The 18,838-nt window shown below is 34.7% G+C and overlaps 1 protein-coding gene across 7 annotated transcripts in view; it reads right to left on the minus strand.

Moving 5' to 3' along the window:
• The window catches only part of LOC143239433 (alpha-tocopherol transfer protein-like), a 29,297-nt gene extending 11,341 nt beyond the window's left edge, over positions 1–17,956 (minus strand). The window contains exons 1-4 of one of the 7 annotated variants that reach the window (XM_076480477.1): positions 17,531–17,942; positions 12,014–12,104; positions 7,614–7,801; positions 4,075–4,234 (exon numbers count right to left, since the gene is read on the minus strand). In XM_076480477.1, coding sequence (XP_076336592.1) covers positions 4,075–4,234; positions 7,614–7,776 — 323 coding nt within the window. In that variant the 5' untranslated portion in view covers positions 7,777–7,801; positions 12,014–12,104; positions 17,531–17,942. Of the gene's footprint in view, positions 1–4,074; positions 4,235–7,613; positions 7,802–7,934; positions 8,080–8,128; positions 8,170–12,013; positions 12,105–17,478 lie in introns of those variants that run through there. The other 6 variants (XM_076480478.1, XM_076480484.1, XM_076480482.1 and 3 more) reach the window with 6 other exon arrangements.
• Positions 17,957–18,838: the final 882 nt, after the last annotated feature.

Raw genomic sequence — 18,838 nt, forward strand, 5'->3', positions numbered from 1 at the left:
TTCAGGTCCAAATAACCTAATAGAACTGCCATTAATATCCTCTTGTTTGCCCTTGTACAAACACTTTCCGTCCTTGTTCATCAATAAAACTTCAGTATTCTTGAGCTGACGCTGAACTTTTCAGATCGACATGTCTCTACACTTCAATTCTGTGACGTTGCAGCTTGTCTGTTTGTTTGGAATTTCGCACAAAGCTACTCGAGGGCTATCTGTGCTAGCCGTCCCTAATTTAGCAGTGTAAGACTAGATAGAGGGAAGGCAGCTAGTCATCACCACTCACCGCCAACTCTTGGGCTACTCTTTTACCAACGAAAAGTGGGATTGACCGTCACATTATACGCTCCCACGGCTGGGAGGGAGAGCATGTTTAGCGCGACGCGGGCGCGAACCCGCGACCCTCGGATTACGAGTCGCACGCCTTACGCGCTTGGCCATGCCGGGCCAGCAGCTTGTCAAAATTTCATTGAAGATCATGTGGTTTTGTTTTGATCGATCATGAAACTTGATAATTGTTTCTTTTAGTTATTTTTAAAGTTTCCTTTAGATTCATGTACTTCATTGAAACTATTCTTTGCATTATATCTTCCTTCACTTTTATGTATAGTACTCAATGAAATCTGACCTCTAAATTTTCCAACCTTAATTTTAGTACAGAATTAATGGTATTAATAATTTATGGTGAAATTATCTGTTATTAAAAAGCGCCGGACTGTAAACACCGTAATTAAATTTAAAAAAACAAACTATAAAGAGGATATTTGATATGATGAAGCTGTAAAATATGAAATATCATAAGGTAAGAACGAGATATTTTACCAATTTTATATTTTTTTATGGGAATAAAAATAAAACGGAAACTGAATTACATAAAAGCGAAGCACAACAGAAAGCAATCTGAGATAAACACTGGAAAATCTATTAAAATTTTCGTCAATAATGTGGCCCGGCATGGCCAGGTGGGTTAAGGCGTTTGACTCGGAATCTGAGGGTTGTAGGTTCGAATCCCTCTCGCACCGAACATGCTTGCTCTTTCAGCCGTGAAGGCGTTATAATGTGACGGCCAATCCCACTATTCGTTGGTGAAAGAGTAGCCCAAGAGTTGGCGGTGGGTGGTGATGACTAGCTGCCTTCCCTCTAGTATTACACTGCTAAATTAGGGACGGCTAGCGCAGATAGCCCTCGTTTAGCTTTGCGCGAAATTCAAAACAAAACAAAAATCCTTAGTAATACTGTTAAAATCCTACAAAACACAAATACCAATGTATTAAAATACATCGCTGGTTTAATCAAAAACTGTGTGTCACTACACTGAATGAATGAAGATTATTCAAGATTTCGACGGTAAAAAGAAATTACTTATAAAAAGGTGCACCGCACTTAACGCTTAGTAAAAATGAAGAAACAATAAAGAAGAAAATGATCTGAGAAAAACTCTTCTTATAATCATATCAGCAATAGCTCATTCAACGTATGTTATTAAACGGAGAAATGCCAACTAATCTACTGCTTCTTGAGTACCATCTACAACCTGAATTTTCACTTGATGTCAATCAATCTACTTAACTGAAAATTAAAGATGAAATTGTGCAGCACTCTTGCTATGCTTTTCGGCCTGTAAAGTTCAAAATACGTTTATGGCATTTTTTGTTTTCGAAATGCTGATTTTAATTGCTTAGCAGAGAAATTTCGAGGTTACCCTATCCTGTGATCAACTTCAACTTTAACCGGCTTTTGTTATTCATGTTTAATATTGACTTATGTGGGGAAAATAAATTGAAAATGAGCAAATCATTGGCCTATGTTTTGTTATTAGTTAAACAGTTCTTGTAGTAATAACTTTGATGAAACCGCAATATCGAAACGTTAGCTAAAATAAGATCCGGCATGGCCAGGTGGTTAAGGCACTCGATGGTTACGGGTTTGAATCCCCGTTACACCAAACATGCTCGCTGTTTCAACCGTGGGGGTGTTATTATGTACGGTATATCCCACTGTACGTTGGTAAAAGAGTGGCCCAAGAATTGGCGGTGGGTGGTGATGACTAGCTGCCTTCACTCTAGTCTTGTACTGCTAAATTAGAGACAGTTAGCACAGATAGCCCTCGTGTAGCTTTCCGCGAAATTAAAAGAAATATTATTAGATGAAGTGTAAAGATCTTTGTTTTTTAAGTTAGTTGTCAAAATAGCTATACTATAACTGAACGTTTATAATGTTTATTCAAAATGAAAGTTATTATTTTAAGCCGCGGAACAGCAGCTCATAGAATGGCTTGGACTTTTACAAGTAGAAGTTTTTAGCTCACAGGCTCGTAATCTGTTGACCAACTTTAGACCTAATTACAGTATTGGACTCAGGATGTCAAACGCTTTAGACTGATGTACTTGACCACGTTCAAGGTCATTGATTAATTTACTCTAATCTTGCCTAAAAGAATTTCAATTTGAGAGTAGACTAATAGAGGTCTTGGTGAGCAATAAAACCAAATCGAGTATATGCGCGCTCCACGCTTTGTATTGCTACCGCACAGAGATATGCATAGCTAACTAAAATGGCAAAAAAACCATTTACCAATGGTTTTAATTCATGCATTACTGACAGACGTACGCTACACGTTTTCAGACATGTTTGCAGAAATATTTAAAACCTGACTTATTTTGTACAGTAAAAGTACGTTTAATTTATCAGATAACAAAAGTTTGGATTATTAATTTTTCATTTGTTTTAAAGTGCTATAATGCATCGTAAAGTCGTGTTTATTTTTGAAATTTTGAAAAAGCTGTTCAAGGAATACCTATGTGAGACGTTCCTAATCAGAAAGAGACAGTTGCAGACTAAAGGAAAGAAGCTAGACAACACCACCTGCTGTAAACTCTTGAGCTACTCTTTATCAACGAATAGTTGGATAATAGTGCCAAAATGACTGAAAAGGCGAGCATGTTCAGTAACAAACTCCCAACATGCAGATTGCGAGTCTGGTGCCCTAACAATAAGATATTTTCACATTTATGAACATTTACTGAGATTTTTCCTTTTAACAACAAAATTTTAACACATTTCTTCTAAAACATTGCCATTTACACAAACATATAATTTTGATAATTTACTCGGGTTTTCAGCATTGAGCACTCAAATGAGATATTTTTTTCTATATTTTTAGCACGTCTCTTGGACTTCAATCAGGAACATTCTGTCATCATGTACAGGGTTGGTTGTGAATACCAAAATACTGAAGGAAACGTTTCCCTGATTTCTAAGGAAAGCGTAATCATACTTCCAATTTAGATATCGTAAACAAATAAATGATTAATGACAAGCTAGAAAATACGTGTACCGATTTTAGAAACCGAAATAAATTCTCCATTTTGTTTTCCTCTCAGTGTTTTGTGTATATATTGCCCTCCTTGCAGCGAGTGTAAGCTCGTTTTAAAACAAAAACAAGATAAAACAGTGATGGTATCTGACATTTCTAACATTGTATGTCACTGCTGACCCAACATGACCTATTTATTAGGACGCTTGACTCGCAATCTGAGAACCATGAGCTCCAATCCCGGTCACCGAACATGCTCGTCCAATGTGGTTGCTGACTAGGTCAGTTACCCAAGCGTAAAAAAAAATTCTTGGCTTGGAAAAATAGCGGTCGACTCCAAACTAGATAGAATTAAGATCGAATGTATAAAACAAATACCACTGATAAATATTGCAGCTGCTATACAGCTATGCCTAACTACAGAGCTGTCTCACAAAGTAAAAGCTAGCCCTAACTGACAGAAGTTTTACAAGTTGGCGCTTTTGGACAAAAGAACCAAGTAGAAGAATGGATATTAGAAACTGGTTAGATCTCAGAGAAAACTTGGAATGGTTTTCAACTGAGATAAATGTTAATTGTATCAAGCTCTTAAAATAATGCTGCGGTTCATTTCTTATCAATATTCACAAATTTTATACAGCGATGCAAGTTATGGAATAAATCGTTTTAATTTTGATTTGTGGAAGCATAATTTAATTTTTATTCCAAGTAGCTTTATTATTCGGCATTCGTCAACATGGAATATATTTTGAGTTTTTACTTACCCGTTTGAGAGTAGATCAACGACTCCAGGATCTTCTATGTCCAGCTGCTGAAAGCACTGGGGAAGTTTGGTGCGTGCTTTCATGTACTTCTCCAGAAGACACTGTGATTTGGCTAGGTTGTACTTTTGGTGTCTTAGGAATCGGAGCAGAAAACAATCATCTGTAAAAATCAGAGAGAAGAAGACATGATAAAATACTGATCAATAGACTGTAATCAGATGGTATTTTTCTGGAGGTAAGAATAAAAAAATTAGTATTAATACAGTATTTTATACTTACAAATGCTGCCATTTCAGATTTTATACAGAAAGCTCAAGGTCCAACATGGCCAGATAGTTAGGACCCGCGACTCGTAATTTGAGAATCGCGAGTTTGAATCTCCATCATATAAAATCATGCTTGCCCTTTCAGCCGTAAGGACATTATGATGTCACCATCAATCCCATTATTCGTTGGTAAAACAGTAGCCCAAGTGCTGGCGATGGGTGGTGATGACTAGCTGCCTTCCCTCTAGTCTCACATTGATAAATTTGGGACGACTGGCGCAGATAGGCGCCATGTAGCTTTATGGAAAATTCCAAACAACCAAACAAAAACACATAAAGTTCAAACTTACTCATGAAATCTCACAGGTACACTGTTTTTCGTATACGTCTATCACATCATTACAGTCTCAAACTTACATGTATGGTAAGCGTTTATTATGGAAAGTTCTGTATCTAAGGAGATTACATTTCAACTGTTGTATATATATCTGTAACGTATATCCTGTGTGGTTAAAGCACATACTGATTTTTTTTCAAATATTCCTGAGAGTATTTCAACATTAATCTCTAATGTACAAATTTCGTAGTGGGTAATATATACATGGAATTTTGTATCAATAGTATATGGTGTGGTACATAAAACATATGATAGAGAAAACCTCAAAAAGTTCTCAATTAATTTGCACAGAGTATTGTGTGCGTTTATAAAAACCAACATATGAAATCATTGCCTCTCCCATAGGTTTAAGACATAGCTTATATTTGGACGAAACGTCAGTTGCTACAACAAGTCTTGTTAACTAGGTGTGTTGTGATTCTTAGTAGGGTACTTTATTACTTGTAAAGGAATTGCGAGGGGCAGAGGGAAGTTTACGATTTACAACGTTAAAATCCACGATGGACAGATTGCATATAGTCCATTGTATTTCTTTGCACTGAGAAAAAATAGCAGTATCAACAAACAACTTAGTTATCAAATCATATAGTGTGATAATAGGTTTATCAATTCGAATAAATGTTGCAGACACACACATAAATAACATAAAAAAAACGTAATCGTAGAATCCTGACAAACATGACACAAATAAGGCGAATTTCTCAGATTGCAATAACAGTCAATTCTGTTATTCGGTTCTAGTAGCTGCAAAAAAATCCTTGTGACGGTGGGTACTGCTGGCTGACTATCTTCTCTGACTTTTGTCAACAGATCATAATAGGGATGTGTATATTTGAATTTATTGATTATTTAACCTGGATGTTTAGCCTAGGTATTGCTGTGCCATTCACGTTGAAAATTCTAATTTTTAAATTAATGTTTTTAAAGAAGGTTTAGTAGTTTATTTATATAAATATACCTGGTTTCTAATAAATATTTGATCTTTCCACTTAATTAAAAGCAACAACAACATAAACATGTTTCATAAAGCACTACACTGATAGCATTTTACTGCCTCAATATTTAAGCCACGTCCTTGAGCCTTTCTATAAGCTTGCTTTTGAACACCTTATTTGTTAATAAATAAAAGTGGTTTTCTCTCTTTCTGTGATTTTATAAACTAAAACTATAAAGATTCCACATTCTTGTTGGGATTGTTCTAAAACTGGATGAAACAATATTTTATTTCTCTGTTACAAAACTTAATTCCTTTTGAAAAGTAGCTGCCTAGTTTAACTATTTTGATATTAATATAAACCAAAAGAAACTTAATTCCTTTTGAAAAGTAGCTGCCTAGTTTAACTATTTTGATATTAATATAAACCAAAAGAAATACAAAAAACAACCAAAAACATTAATCTTAAGTCATTAGAATAATGAAAATGGAAAAGTTATTTACATAGTTAAGTAGTTATTAGCAGGGATCAAACAACTAAACACATTGTTCATTATCGGTAAAACTATTCTTGTGATCTAGATTCGAGTTTTTTTTTAATACTTTTCTGGAACTATGAATAACTACTGAACTAAAATAAGTAGCCTTCTTTAGATGTGCCTGGTAGATTCTAATATTTAAAGTGATGGCGGATATTCCTTTGTCTACCCTAACTTCTGTTTGCAAGCGATGGTTACTTATCCGTTGTGTATGGAATAGTATTCTTGTGAATACGATATTAAGACCTTAGGGTCACTCTGACCCAGGTGATTAGACAATTTGAATGATCCTTTAGGATTTGGAAGTAAATAGTGAAGCTTACTTGAGTCTCTAAAAGTGAATGTTGGCCTTGTTTTCGTCTTTCTAAGCCGTATCTTGTATATTTTTCGTAACCACAGCAATTTTAAACCTTTAATAAATCTCTGAGTTCTGACATCGAGTGGTGATAAAAAGTTCTTGTGATATTTTGAGAGTAGTTATTGTTAGAGTCACCACATGAGCTAGCGTGTGTTAAGTAGACGTATAGGACATGTTCTAGGAAGTGAAGAAAATCATTAGGCTGTCTTGTTACCTACATATAGTGTAAATCAATATTATACATGTCGGGTAATGAATCACTATCTTATAACCTTTGACAAAATGTTATGATACGATAAAATGTATTTTGCATTTTCTTGTTACTTTCGATTAATTGCTAACATAATTTTGAATATCGTAGTAATTTGAAAATAAAAATAATATTGAAATACAAATTAATATTTAATCATAACAATATTGTGTATGATTAAGGACGGTAAATTAATGCGTTATTATTTATTTCTGAAATTCGCGAAAAGCTACACGAGGGTTATCTGCGCTACTTGTCCCTAATGTAGCAATGTAAAACGAGAGGGAAAGCAACTAGTTATCATCACCGGCCGTTAACTCTTGGATTACTCTTTTTCCAACGAATAGTGGGATTGACCGTAACATTATAATATTGCCACGGCTGGAAGGGCGAAAACGTTTCGTGAGTATGGGATTCAATCCCACAACCCTCAGATTATGAGCCGAGCGCCCTAATTACCTAACCATGCCGGGCCAATAAGTTATTATTAGACTTGTAATACTGTTTTTTATTTGTGTATCGTCGTTTAAAAATTACTGATCATACCAGAAGTTTATGGATACTAATGATAATTTTACCCCGGCGAGACAGCTGCGAGTTTCAGGACTTACAATACAACAATCCCGGTTCGATTTCTCGTTGTACATACAGTAAACAGCCTAATAAAGCTTTACTTTAAATCAAACAAACAATATTCACAATTATACCTAACAAACTTGCATTATCAATTAATAACGTAACGAAGAACATTAAAAATGAACACAGTCATGTTAAAAACATTTCATCATATCTTACCTATCCTTGGATTAATTAGGTGTGGCTGAGCAGTTACCCATTCTCGAAGTTCTATCACCATACTTTCTGCCATCTTTTCGTCTTCGTGAACCAATGTTTCGTCATTGTTGGATTCCTTTTGAGTTTTGGTTTCTTTTCTTTTGTTCATGGTGTTTTCACTCATGTCAGTAGCACAGTGAGCTTAAAATCTGAAATATATTATAAACAGTTTGTAGATACAATTTAATGTATATTAAATAGGACGGCTATCATTGTGTTTATGATCAATATCATTACATTTTACAAAGGTATAAATATTATTTTGTGTTTTTTATTAGGTACCAGAAAAGCGAGATTTGTACAAGTCTTTCAATTACACAAAGCCTGAGACTTGACTGAACAGAAATGCACGTATATTCATCCCTTTATTTTCCTTTTCTGTGGACTCGTTTTCTAGCACAGGTTTTCACAAATCTATTAAATTTTAACAGTGGTCGTTGACTCCAAATAAAAGTAAAAGTTCAGTACCTACTTACTTTTAACGACTTATCGAGCCAGTGATGTGGGGCGTATGTTATCATTGTGTCACTAGGACTGACCCTGTTTCCCATAAACCGGTTTTTAGCGTTTTATCTTTTAAATATAATAAACGTATATGTGCACATGTGCCTTTATAGCGTAATGAATAACTGTACGTTTTCCACCAGGAATAGTTTTCTATCATTATCTTAAAAATTGAAACAGTCAGCGTTTCTTTCGGTTTTTCATTAGCTACTCTGTACAAATTATTGCTTTCCGTCTATCACATGTCAGAGGACTATTAAAATCAGAAGAATACTACCAGGAACCTAACTGTCTTTAACTAAGTTTTTAACTCAAATGGTGATGTTTCTCTTACTTCCCTACCAACCATGTAGCTTTAGTTGTATCGATTTCGGTAATTTCTAACTGCACTAATTTATTTCAAGCCTAATAATTTGAAAAGTGTTTATGACTTTAGTATCAACATCTTAGCTATAAGAGTAAAACGGTAACATATTATCATTATGAAGAAAAATGTTATACATTGTTGAAGCAAATAAAAGTATAAATAAATAACACAAGACAATTTTCTCAATGCCTGATGTGTTATAACACTCACAACGTTTAAGTCTCACGAAGATTTCAGTTATAATGAGCTGTTACATGTGTAAATAAAATATTATTTATTGTGTTTTTAAACTACTTTACGAATTTTAAATGTATTAAGTCAGTTGGTGGCTTGAACACCTATGTTAGTTGAAAGTATCTAATACTGACCAACACGTCACGGTACTCAAGCTCCTGTGCTTCACCTTGATTTGTAGAACTCCATTATAAGTCTTTTATATGTATGTTTTCTTATAACAAAGTCACATCGGGCTATCTGCTGTGTCTACCGATGGAAATCGAGTCCATAATTCTAGCATTGTAAATCAAAAGACTTGCCGCTGTTCTACCTGTGAACCAGGAGTTTTATAATACTTTTCAAAACTTCTACAACACTGAATATCTTATATATTCTCCAGAATCTTCAGGGGGTGCTTACAGTGCTCCCCATAGAGTAAGCTGAATTATTGTACCGTTCTCCCTTGTGTTAAATATCGTGTTGTAGTCTGATGTTAACCCATTTCTTCTCAAATCGCTTAAATGATTAGAGACAATATTACGTGGCTATTTGTTTGATGTCCCCGAGTTAACTATTACATATTTTTACTAAATGCTGTAACTAACAGTCTGATTAAAGTTTTTGTAATGCTGAATTTGGGATTTTGAAAAAGTTATTATAGTCCTACTGGCTGAATATAAATCACGAGTGTTTCCCACATTATTATTATTTTCTTTCTGATTGGCTAGGGGTAGATATTAATATCTGTATGAAGAGGTAACTATAGTCACTACTGATGGTATTTCAGATTTAGATTTGCCACTTACTGATAAGTGATGACCCTGTAATGAGGGTCACATTACATTGTGGTGACTGTATCAACTTTTCGTTAACAGTCTGTGGTTGAGATGGAACTGAATATTTTGTCTTTTAATTTTCAGAGTATAAGTATAAGAGAATCAATGAATATTAAATTGGCGTAAATAAAAATATTAAATGAAAGTATTAATAGTATGTATTAAATTTTCAATAACGTTAGTTATAAGTCTAAGTTGCTACTGGCCATTTTGGATGAAAATGGTATTGATATAAAAAATCGTCACGACCATTATTACTATAACGCTTTCATTAGTAGTGGAAAATATATTCGTGAACAAGTTATCAACTCTGAAAGAAACCCTTAAATATTATATATATCTCTGCAGCTTACTTATTAAACTTGATTGGAAAAAAGCAATGCCAAGTGTTGTAAGATTCTTCGATATAAAGTTTATAAGTGTGATACAAATGTTATACACATTTCTATTTGTACCAACACATCAGTGGCAAATGTTATGCGGCAATTTAGGACTATGTGTTATACAGAAACTCGGTGGTCAACAAGATATGAAGCTCTTCAGCCCTTTTGAAAGGCTACAGCGAAGTAATAATATTCCTGGTAAATGATGTTAACCAAACAGCTATATACAGAAATAAAGTTCCATCAACCGTTGATATACTTGGAGAACTAGACTGGAGTATTTTTATCCTTTCTTGGAACAATTCCACCACACAAGTCTCCCACTCCAATAAACCAGTTTAGATCTCAATGTTGCTGCGTTCTTATTGGTTGCTCTTACCAAATTTGTTGAAGATCAGAAAACACAGTTTGATATATTCGTAGACCGAAGGCGCGGCATGGCCAGGTGATTAGAGCACTTGACTCATAATGTAAGAGTCACGGGTTCGAATCCCCGTCACACCAAATATGCTCGTCCTTTCAGCCATGGTATAAAATGACGATCAATCCCACTGTTCTTTGGTAAAAGAGTAGCCCAAGAGTTGGCGGTGAGTGGTGATGACTAGCTGCTTTCTTTCTAGTCTTACACTGCAAAATTAGAGACGGCTAGCGCAGATAACCCTCGTGTACCTCAGCGCGAAATCCAAAAACAACAACAACAATCGAAGACTGAGGTGCTGAACTATGTGGTCACAGCGAGTATAGCTTAATTCAGAAGCGCACCTGGATTAGATGTGCAGCCGTCGCCATGATAATAGAGATGCACAGAATATCATACTGTCACCCAAACATAAATTCACCACTGAAATATTTTGCGTTGTCGTCGGCCAACTTGTCACTGCATTGAAATAACATTTTGTTGAATCTGAGGATGTTGGAACCAAATATGGATTCCCACTTCAAATTGTCATCTGTTTCATGTCAATGAATCAGCCAAGCGGCAAAATATTTTGTCCGTTCTTTTCCAAACAATATTGTAACCGAGCTACAAAAAAAGAATTTATCCAGGTTTCCACATTGGCAATTCCGGAGATTAGACGCTCATTGAGACATTCTGAATCATCACAATCTGTAGAGAAAATAATGATTTTCTTTCTCCGTAGACATGATTTTAGCCAAATATTTCTAGTCAAATTTTCTTCTTGGTCATTCATGAATGAGTAAAATATGTTTGCACACGTTTGCGGTTTGTCTGTATTGTTTTCAGTGTTACAAGGCTATGCCATATGTATCATTGAAATATACTTTTACCATTATGATTTTTGAGAGTGAAGTTGGCTCATTCTGCTAAATATCAATGTAACCATGATGGAAATGGCTCGTGTTTTTTTTTCTTCTACCACCTGGAATCAAATCCACCCTTTGTATATCACTATTTGCTTGTTTAACATAACCGAAATTGATCAAGCTGTGATGAAAACAGTGATCCTATAGGCAGCATTGTGTCTCAAAGGGCAGAAACCCTATTCTTAAATATTTAATACGCGGCATTAATACAGTTGAAATAATAAGTTAATAATCGCTATAGTACATTTGTCATGCCTGCTGTATAAACATTAATTGCATCCACGACCTGCATGCAGGTATATACGTATACATGTATAGGTTATGAGACTCCATATTAACAACAGGCTACATTAAAACAAATGGGTATCAACGGTTATACAGACACTGTTATTTGCTTCAAAGTCAAATAGACGTACAAACTACATTGCACAACGCGCAACGATGTGTCTAGTAATACTGGCCAGGTTTTATTGCAATACTCAGAGACATTTCTGCAGCAGGTTAGTGGAGCAATATTTAATAATAATAACGAAAAATAAAAGTGCGATCCCTATTATGGACCACTACCATGATTCATGATTTAAATGTATTTTCAAATATGAAACACACTTTGATTTTTCTTTTCTGTCAATCTTCTTGTATTTAAAGTGAACGTCAGTACAAATAGCAGTGAGCTTGGTGAGATACTTTAATCGGTTGAGGTATATTTGTGGAAGTTGTTTTAAATACCTGTTTTATGAGCCACTAGCAGACTATTAAATGTTGCTTGGATGAAAATGCTTTAAATATGTTGAGTTGTTCGGATTAAACAAACCATCAACTGCAAAAAAACAAAAACAAGATAAAATTATTTATTTACTTAATTAAATATGTTGATTGAAATAAAAAAAGAACAATGTGTGAAGAAAACTTAAAGTTTGCTTGAGCTATATTAATCAAAGTAAAACCGAGTACTTTACTCCTGCTTCTTGCATGCGCTTTGCATGACATTTCAAGTTTCTAAAATACAATTCCCTTCGTCTCGGTGTCCTGATTTCCGTTGTGTGGTCAAGTTTTGTTTTCAGTGTATTCTAATTTTACTATCGTTTCATTTAATGAAGAATTGGTTTATTCTCTTCTCGTTGCAGCATAAAGTAAGTAAAAACTTGCAGATACCAGACGTTTTTGTAAAGTCATCGTATAGCTGATTCCTGTGAGTACACGTAAGCAAAGCAAAAAAATATGGTTGAAACAAGCCTACTTATTAGAGGGAGTGTACACGCTTGTTCGATAGAAAACGTCAGCCTTTTCAGTTAAGAGGAGTTAGGAAGAGTAGGCACCTAAGTGTAGAAGAAAGAGAGTGGAGATGGAAATATCACAAGTAAAGGCTCCAAGAAGTTTTTAAATTATTTTAATATATAACTAATCATAAATAGAAAGATTAGGAGAAGCTTTCACGCAGGAGAGAAATGTAAATAACAGATCTTTTGATCACACATTTAAAAAATCCAGTGTTTTGAATTTGAGACCAATTGGTCGTACTATTTGCCAAAAATTGCTATATTGGTCACATTAGCCACAATTGGTGGCCTCAAAACGGCCTCTAAGGCCCTGGCGATATAGCCAATGTTACTTCCCACACAATGCTATATTTGTATCCAGAATTTGGAGTTAATAGCTTTAACGATGTGGTCGTGCATAATGAACAGACTCACAGAGAGAGAAAATAACATTCGCTCTTTACATATAGATATTTATGGTATTGATTAGATTAAAATGTTCTGTTGTTGAACTCTTATTCATATACTATCCTATGAGTGGTATTCGACTAGCTACTTTTCCTCCAGCCTAACACTTCAGGATTAGGGACGGCTAGTGCAGCGCAGAGTGTGCATTATAGAAGTGACTGAAAGTTCTTATTTTTTAATCAGACTAAGAACATATCAAAAGTTGTAAGTGGGTGCTATTGGCTAGCTACCTCCCGTTTGGACTATTAGTACAATATTAGTCATAGCTGTACGCAAATAGCTCTGAGCCAAGCGCAACCCAATAATAAGCCTGTTGAACTGAGTAAGGTCTCTTGATTTGCAACCCTTCACAACAAAAACCCGCATTCTAAGACTTTGAGTGTATTTTAAGAATGTCTATTAAATTCCATTATTTCATCTCAAGAATAGTCTATCACTATTGAATTAGGGACGAAAAAGTAGCTAGGCCCTGTGTAATTTTGCTCGTGAATTACAACAAACAAAAAAGATAGCTCTTGTGTAGCTTTCCGAAAAATTCTTAACCAAAGAAAGAAAAAACATAATAGAAGAGATAACAGTACCTATTCAGGTATATATTTCGCAGATCAATCAGAAGTTCAAAATTAGAGGAAATGTGTGAAGTTATTTTACCTCATTTACCAGTTAAAAATACGCCTGTTTACTTTCCAAATAACCCATTTTAGTATTTCCGTTTCTTTTATAAGCCACAATTTCATCATTTATAATGCAATACTTACTTGGTGTGAAGTTTATGTAAGAAAAAAAGTAGTTTCAAAAAGTTGTATGTACACTACACATAAAAATACATTTATTTGTTGTTTTTTGGTGGAAGTTTTAAATTTTCTACACTGTTAGTATTTTACAGACATGATTTCAGTTAGTATTTTATCCCGCTGTACAACACTTAAACATCCAGACTGAAATAGACAAATAATAACACTGACTTTTTAGTACTTGGGAGAAAGTTACTCGGTATCGAATTAAGTTTTCTCAATATGTTAGTTTTTTAATCTTGGGTTTGTACCTATCAACAAACTTATGCTTGTGAAATAAAAATGTTACAGAAGTCTATAATATAATTGTCTACAGTTCATCTTTCTTCTGTAAGAATTTATCACAACTAAACTATTAGAAGAGTTGTTGTTTTAAATTAAGCACGAAGATACATAATGAGCTATCTGTGGTTTGCCTACGACGGATATCGAAACCTGGATTTTAGAGTTGTAAGTCCGCAGACATACCGCTGAACCACTGGGGGCATTAGAATAATTAATTATTATTCAATTGTAATAAGCACCTTTATAACCAATTAAAAGTTGACTAATAATACATGCTAACAACTGATTTATTCTGTTTTAATCTTTAACTTGTAAGGCTCGTTTATGATTCAAATTTCAGTGTTCAAAAACTCATTTAAGCTACTTCTTGATTTTAATAGCGTTATATTAAATGATGAGGTAGAAAAGTTAGTTTCAGTGGCATGCTTTATGTTCCGGAAGGTTCATTGACAACCAAGGCCCGGCATGGCCAGGTGGATTAAGGCGTTCGACTCCTAATCCGAGGGTCGCGGGTTCGAATCCCCGTCGCACCAAACATGCTCGACGTTTCAGACGTGGGGGCATTATAATGTGTCGGTCAATCCCACTATTCGTTGGTAAAAGAGTATCTCAAGAGTTGGCAGTGAGTGGTGATGACTAGCTGCCTTCCCTCTAGTCTTACACTGCTAAATTAGGGAACGGCTAGCACAGATAGCCCTCGAGTAGCTTTGTGCGAAATTCAAAAACAAACAAACAGCATTGACAACCTCAGTAGCTCAGTAAGTAGCATGACATTCGTCACCTGAATATATCGAGCATTTTAAAAGCAACTTCTTCTCTTTAGAAAACCGATGGTCACAGTGTTATGAAACTATGTATTGTATCAATAGCTCACAAATAGGGCACATTTTTGTAATTACTCTTCCATGTTATTTGCAACTGGCGATAGTCACATCTGTAATGGTAGTTTGCTTACCAGTGGCACAATGGTAAGTTCTGAAGCCTTATAACGCTATTAAACCCGGGATTCGATACCCGTGATTAGCACTGTACAAATAGCCCATTGTATAATTTTGCGCTTAACAACAAGCAAACCAATGACAATTTACTTTGTCTTCCATATAGTGAAATTGATCTATTTATCGACATCGTCTATACCATTTTCCAAAAGTTGTCGTCTAAATAGAGAAGTGACTTTTTGAAATAACTGGTGCTTTTCTTCACTCCGTTTTGTTCATTGTAGTCAAACCAAATTTAAAACAAAAGTAGTAAACGAAGAAAGTTTCTTAACTAAAATATCCTGATTGTTTTGGTTTTGATTGAGCTACAACATTAAAACATGCAACTATCAATTACTTGTTTGATGTTGAATTTTGCACAAACCTACAGGAGGGCTATCTCCGCTACCCATCCCTAATTTAGCAGTGCAAGACTAGAGGGAAGGCAGTTAGTCATCATCACTCACCGCTAACTCTTGGGCTACTCTTTTACTAACGAATTGTGAGATTGACTGTCCCATTATAACACCCTCACGGCCGAAAGGGCGGGCATGTTTGGTGTGATAGGGATTCGAGCCCGCGATCTTCAAATTTCGAGTCAAGCGTCCTTATCATCTGACAATGCCGGGGCCCACAACTATTAATTTATTTACTACTGAGTGAAAACTTTATATTTCGTGTCATACACTGAGACATCTTTATTTTTATAGGCTATCTCACAACAAATAAAAGTAAGCCAATCAGATTGATATGAATTATAACGGCTTTAAACTTTAATTCTAAAATTAAATGCCAAAATTTAAGTGGCAAGCTAAGATATATGATTTTAATTTGAAGTTAATTTCAACAAACTCTCACAGAAGGTTTCAATCACAAATAAACTCTAAAGACTGTATTTTAATGCATGATATTTGTAATATACATAAATTTCATTTCTCCTTTTTCACATTACATTAAAAAGGTTTCTTCCTAAACAGGTAATATATGATGCACGAGTCTTCTGAGCGTTACTTCAACGTGAAGATTTTAATGGAAATGATATGCTGCATTCCACATTTTCAGAAGTCAGCATCTTATAAAAGTGAAGGCCCGACATGACCAGGTGGTTAAGGAACTCGACTAGTAATCTGAGGGTCGTGGGTTCGAATTCCCGTCACACAAAACATGCTCGCCCTTTCAGCTGTGGGGCGTTATAATGTGACGATCATTGCCACTATTATTTGATAAAAGAGTATCCTAACAGTTGGCGGTGAGTGATGATAACTAGCTGCCTTCCCTCTAGTCTTACACTACTAAATTAGAGACGGCTATCGCAGATAGTCTTAGAGTACCTTTGCGCGAAATTTAGAAAAAAACAAACAAACAAACAAAAAATGTTTCTTTAGCAGACGAATTATTTTATCACAAAGAAAGTTCGACATTTTCATGTACAAAGCCAAAAATATAAAAATATATAAAATTCAAAAGCTAAATATGACTTTAAAATTAAAGAAAACACGTTCTGCTTTTAAATTATGTGACAATTATGATATTAGTTAAACATTAAACAAACATATGATCAACAGTTAGTTTCTAGTATCTAAGCTGAGGATAATTATTCTACACTAAGGTCATATATTTATATTTGTTCAGAATTATTACGATCAGTGTGATAAAAATTAATATATATTTTATCCATTAAAAGATTATTTTCATGTAATTACGACACTGCACTTTTATATTCGTCGTGCCTAGTAATTTCGTTGTTTGATACAAGTCACTAAGTGCGCGAACGAAGCAATAATATAATTCATAAAATACCAAATATTTAACCTTAATGTCTTCCTGTTTCTTAGACCTTTCCTGTTACAGCTGTATTTACTCTTAAACGGAAAACGTTTCTAGAAAATAAAGATAAAAGTTAAGTATTCAGTGCATAATAACTCTAGAACATAAGAAAAGAATATACAGTAGTTGTCATATATAAAACACATATCACTTAGCTGTTTTTGTTCTAACAATGATAAAGAAACTGTAATAGTAACTTTCTCAACAGATGCGACTTCGAAACTACATCTGGTGGCTAATTTACTGGCACGTGTATGTTTTGGATATAATAAAGAAATTAAATTTTCAACTATTGTTATTTTTTTAAGTCACCATTCAGCCTCAACCCAGTATTGTCCTGTTTTTTTTTATTAAAATTAGACACAAAGCGACATCTGTGCTCTGCCAAACACGGGTATCGAAACTCGATTTTTAGCGTGGAAGACATACCACGTGCCACATTGTCGTGAAATGAGTTTTTGTTTTAGTTTATCAAATAATCAGAAACTTAAAGAGTTCGAAACTCCGTATTCGTGCTGCTATACTATTACCAGTACTATTATCTAAGACTAACAAAACTAACTTACAAGGTAACGTGACCATACCTTACATTATAGCGTTTGCCGCAATCTATTCAGGTCAGGTAAATTTACTTACCATCCATCTCCAACAATGCGTGATTCTTGTACAATGATACCGTATAACTGTGAAAGGAAGAGCTAACATATATTAAAATATGTTACATGATAGTCGAAGAAGTACCGGGAATTTCAGATTTTTGTACTACTTATATCACTGTGATATGTTTTGAGTAACCTGACTGATGAATAAGAACATTAGATATAAAATGCAAGAGAAATTATCATATTTTTTTATAGTGACAAATCCATTGGCTCAGTGAAGGTGGATAGGAAAACATGCTGACCAATCATAAAGCAATTTACTAGAGATGAGAGATTGTACACTGTTTTTTGCTATACTTTTGGTACGTCAATTTTCTTCGATTAATTTCTGGAAATAAGTAATGTCTCGTAAGAACAAATAATTTCCTGAACTGCATACTAAAAGACAGTAGGCTAAATCACAAAAAGACCCGGTATCGCCAGATGGTTCGGGCGCTCAATTCGTAATTTGAGAGTCGCGGGTTGGAATCCCCGACACACCAAACATACTTGCCCTATCAACCACTAGAGCATTATAATGTAACCGTCAAGCCTACTATTCATTGTGAAAGAGTATCCCAAGAGTTGGCAGTAGTTGACGATAACTAGCTGCTTTTCCTCTCGTCTTAAATACTAAATTAGGGTATAAATTTACAAAACAAACAAACGATGCATTGAAATACAGACTTACAAGTTTTTTTAGATAGTGATATAGATCAAAAAGTATTCAACAGACTCATGTAGATATAAAGTTATTTTACAATGTAAAATAGAATAAAAATATTTTACGTGTAGATATATATATCTCAGTGTTTGTTTGTTTGTTTTTGAATTTCGCACAAAGCTACTCGAGGGCTATCTGTGCTAGCCGTCCCTAATTTTGCAGTGTAAGACTAGAAGGAAGGCAGCCAGTCATTACCAGCCACCGCCAACTCTTGGGCTACTCTTTTACCAACGAATAGTGGGATTGACCGTCACATTATAACGTCCTCACGGCTGAAAGGGAGAGCATGTTTGGCGCGACGGGGATGCGAACCCGCGACCCTCAAATTAAGAGTCGCACGCCTTAACACGCTTGGCCATGCCAGGCCATATCTCAGTGTATCACAAACTATAAAAGTAAACGCAAAACGTGTTTATTATTTTTCAAATAAATATATAGTAAATGTTTGTATGTCGTCGTACGTATTATCCTGCATGAGAAGTCCTAGATTAAAAACCTTTCAGTAAAACTTAAGATCGAACTTAATATTGATTTAATATTGTTCAGTAAAAATATTTTTCAGTTAAAATCTAAAATCAT

Source organism: Tachypleus tridentatus, chromosome 13 (assembly GCF_004210375.1).
Source record: "Tachypleus tridentatus isolate NWPU-2018 chromosome 13, ASM421037v1, whole genome shotgun sequence".
NCBI classification, from domain to species: domain Eukaryota; kingdom Metazoa; phylum Arthropoda; class Merostomata; order Xiphosura; family Limulidae; genus Tachypleus; species Tachypleus tridentatus.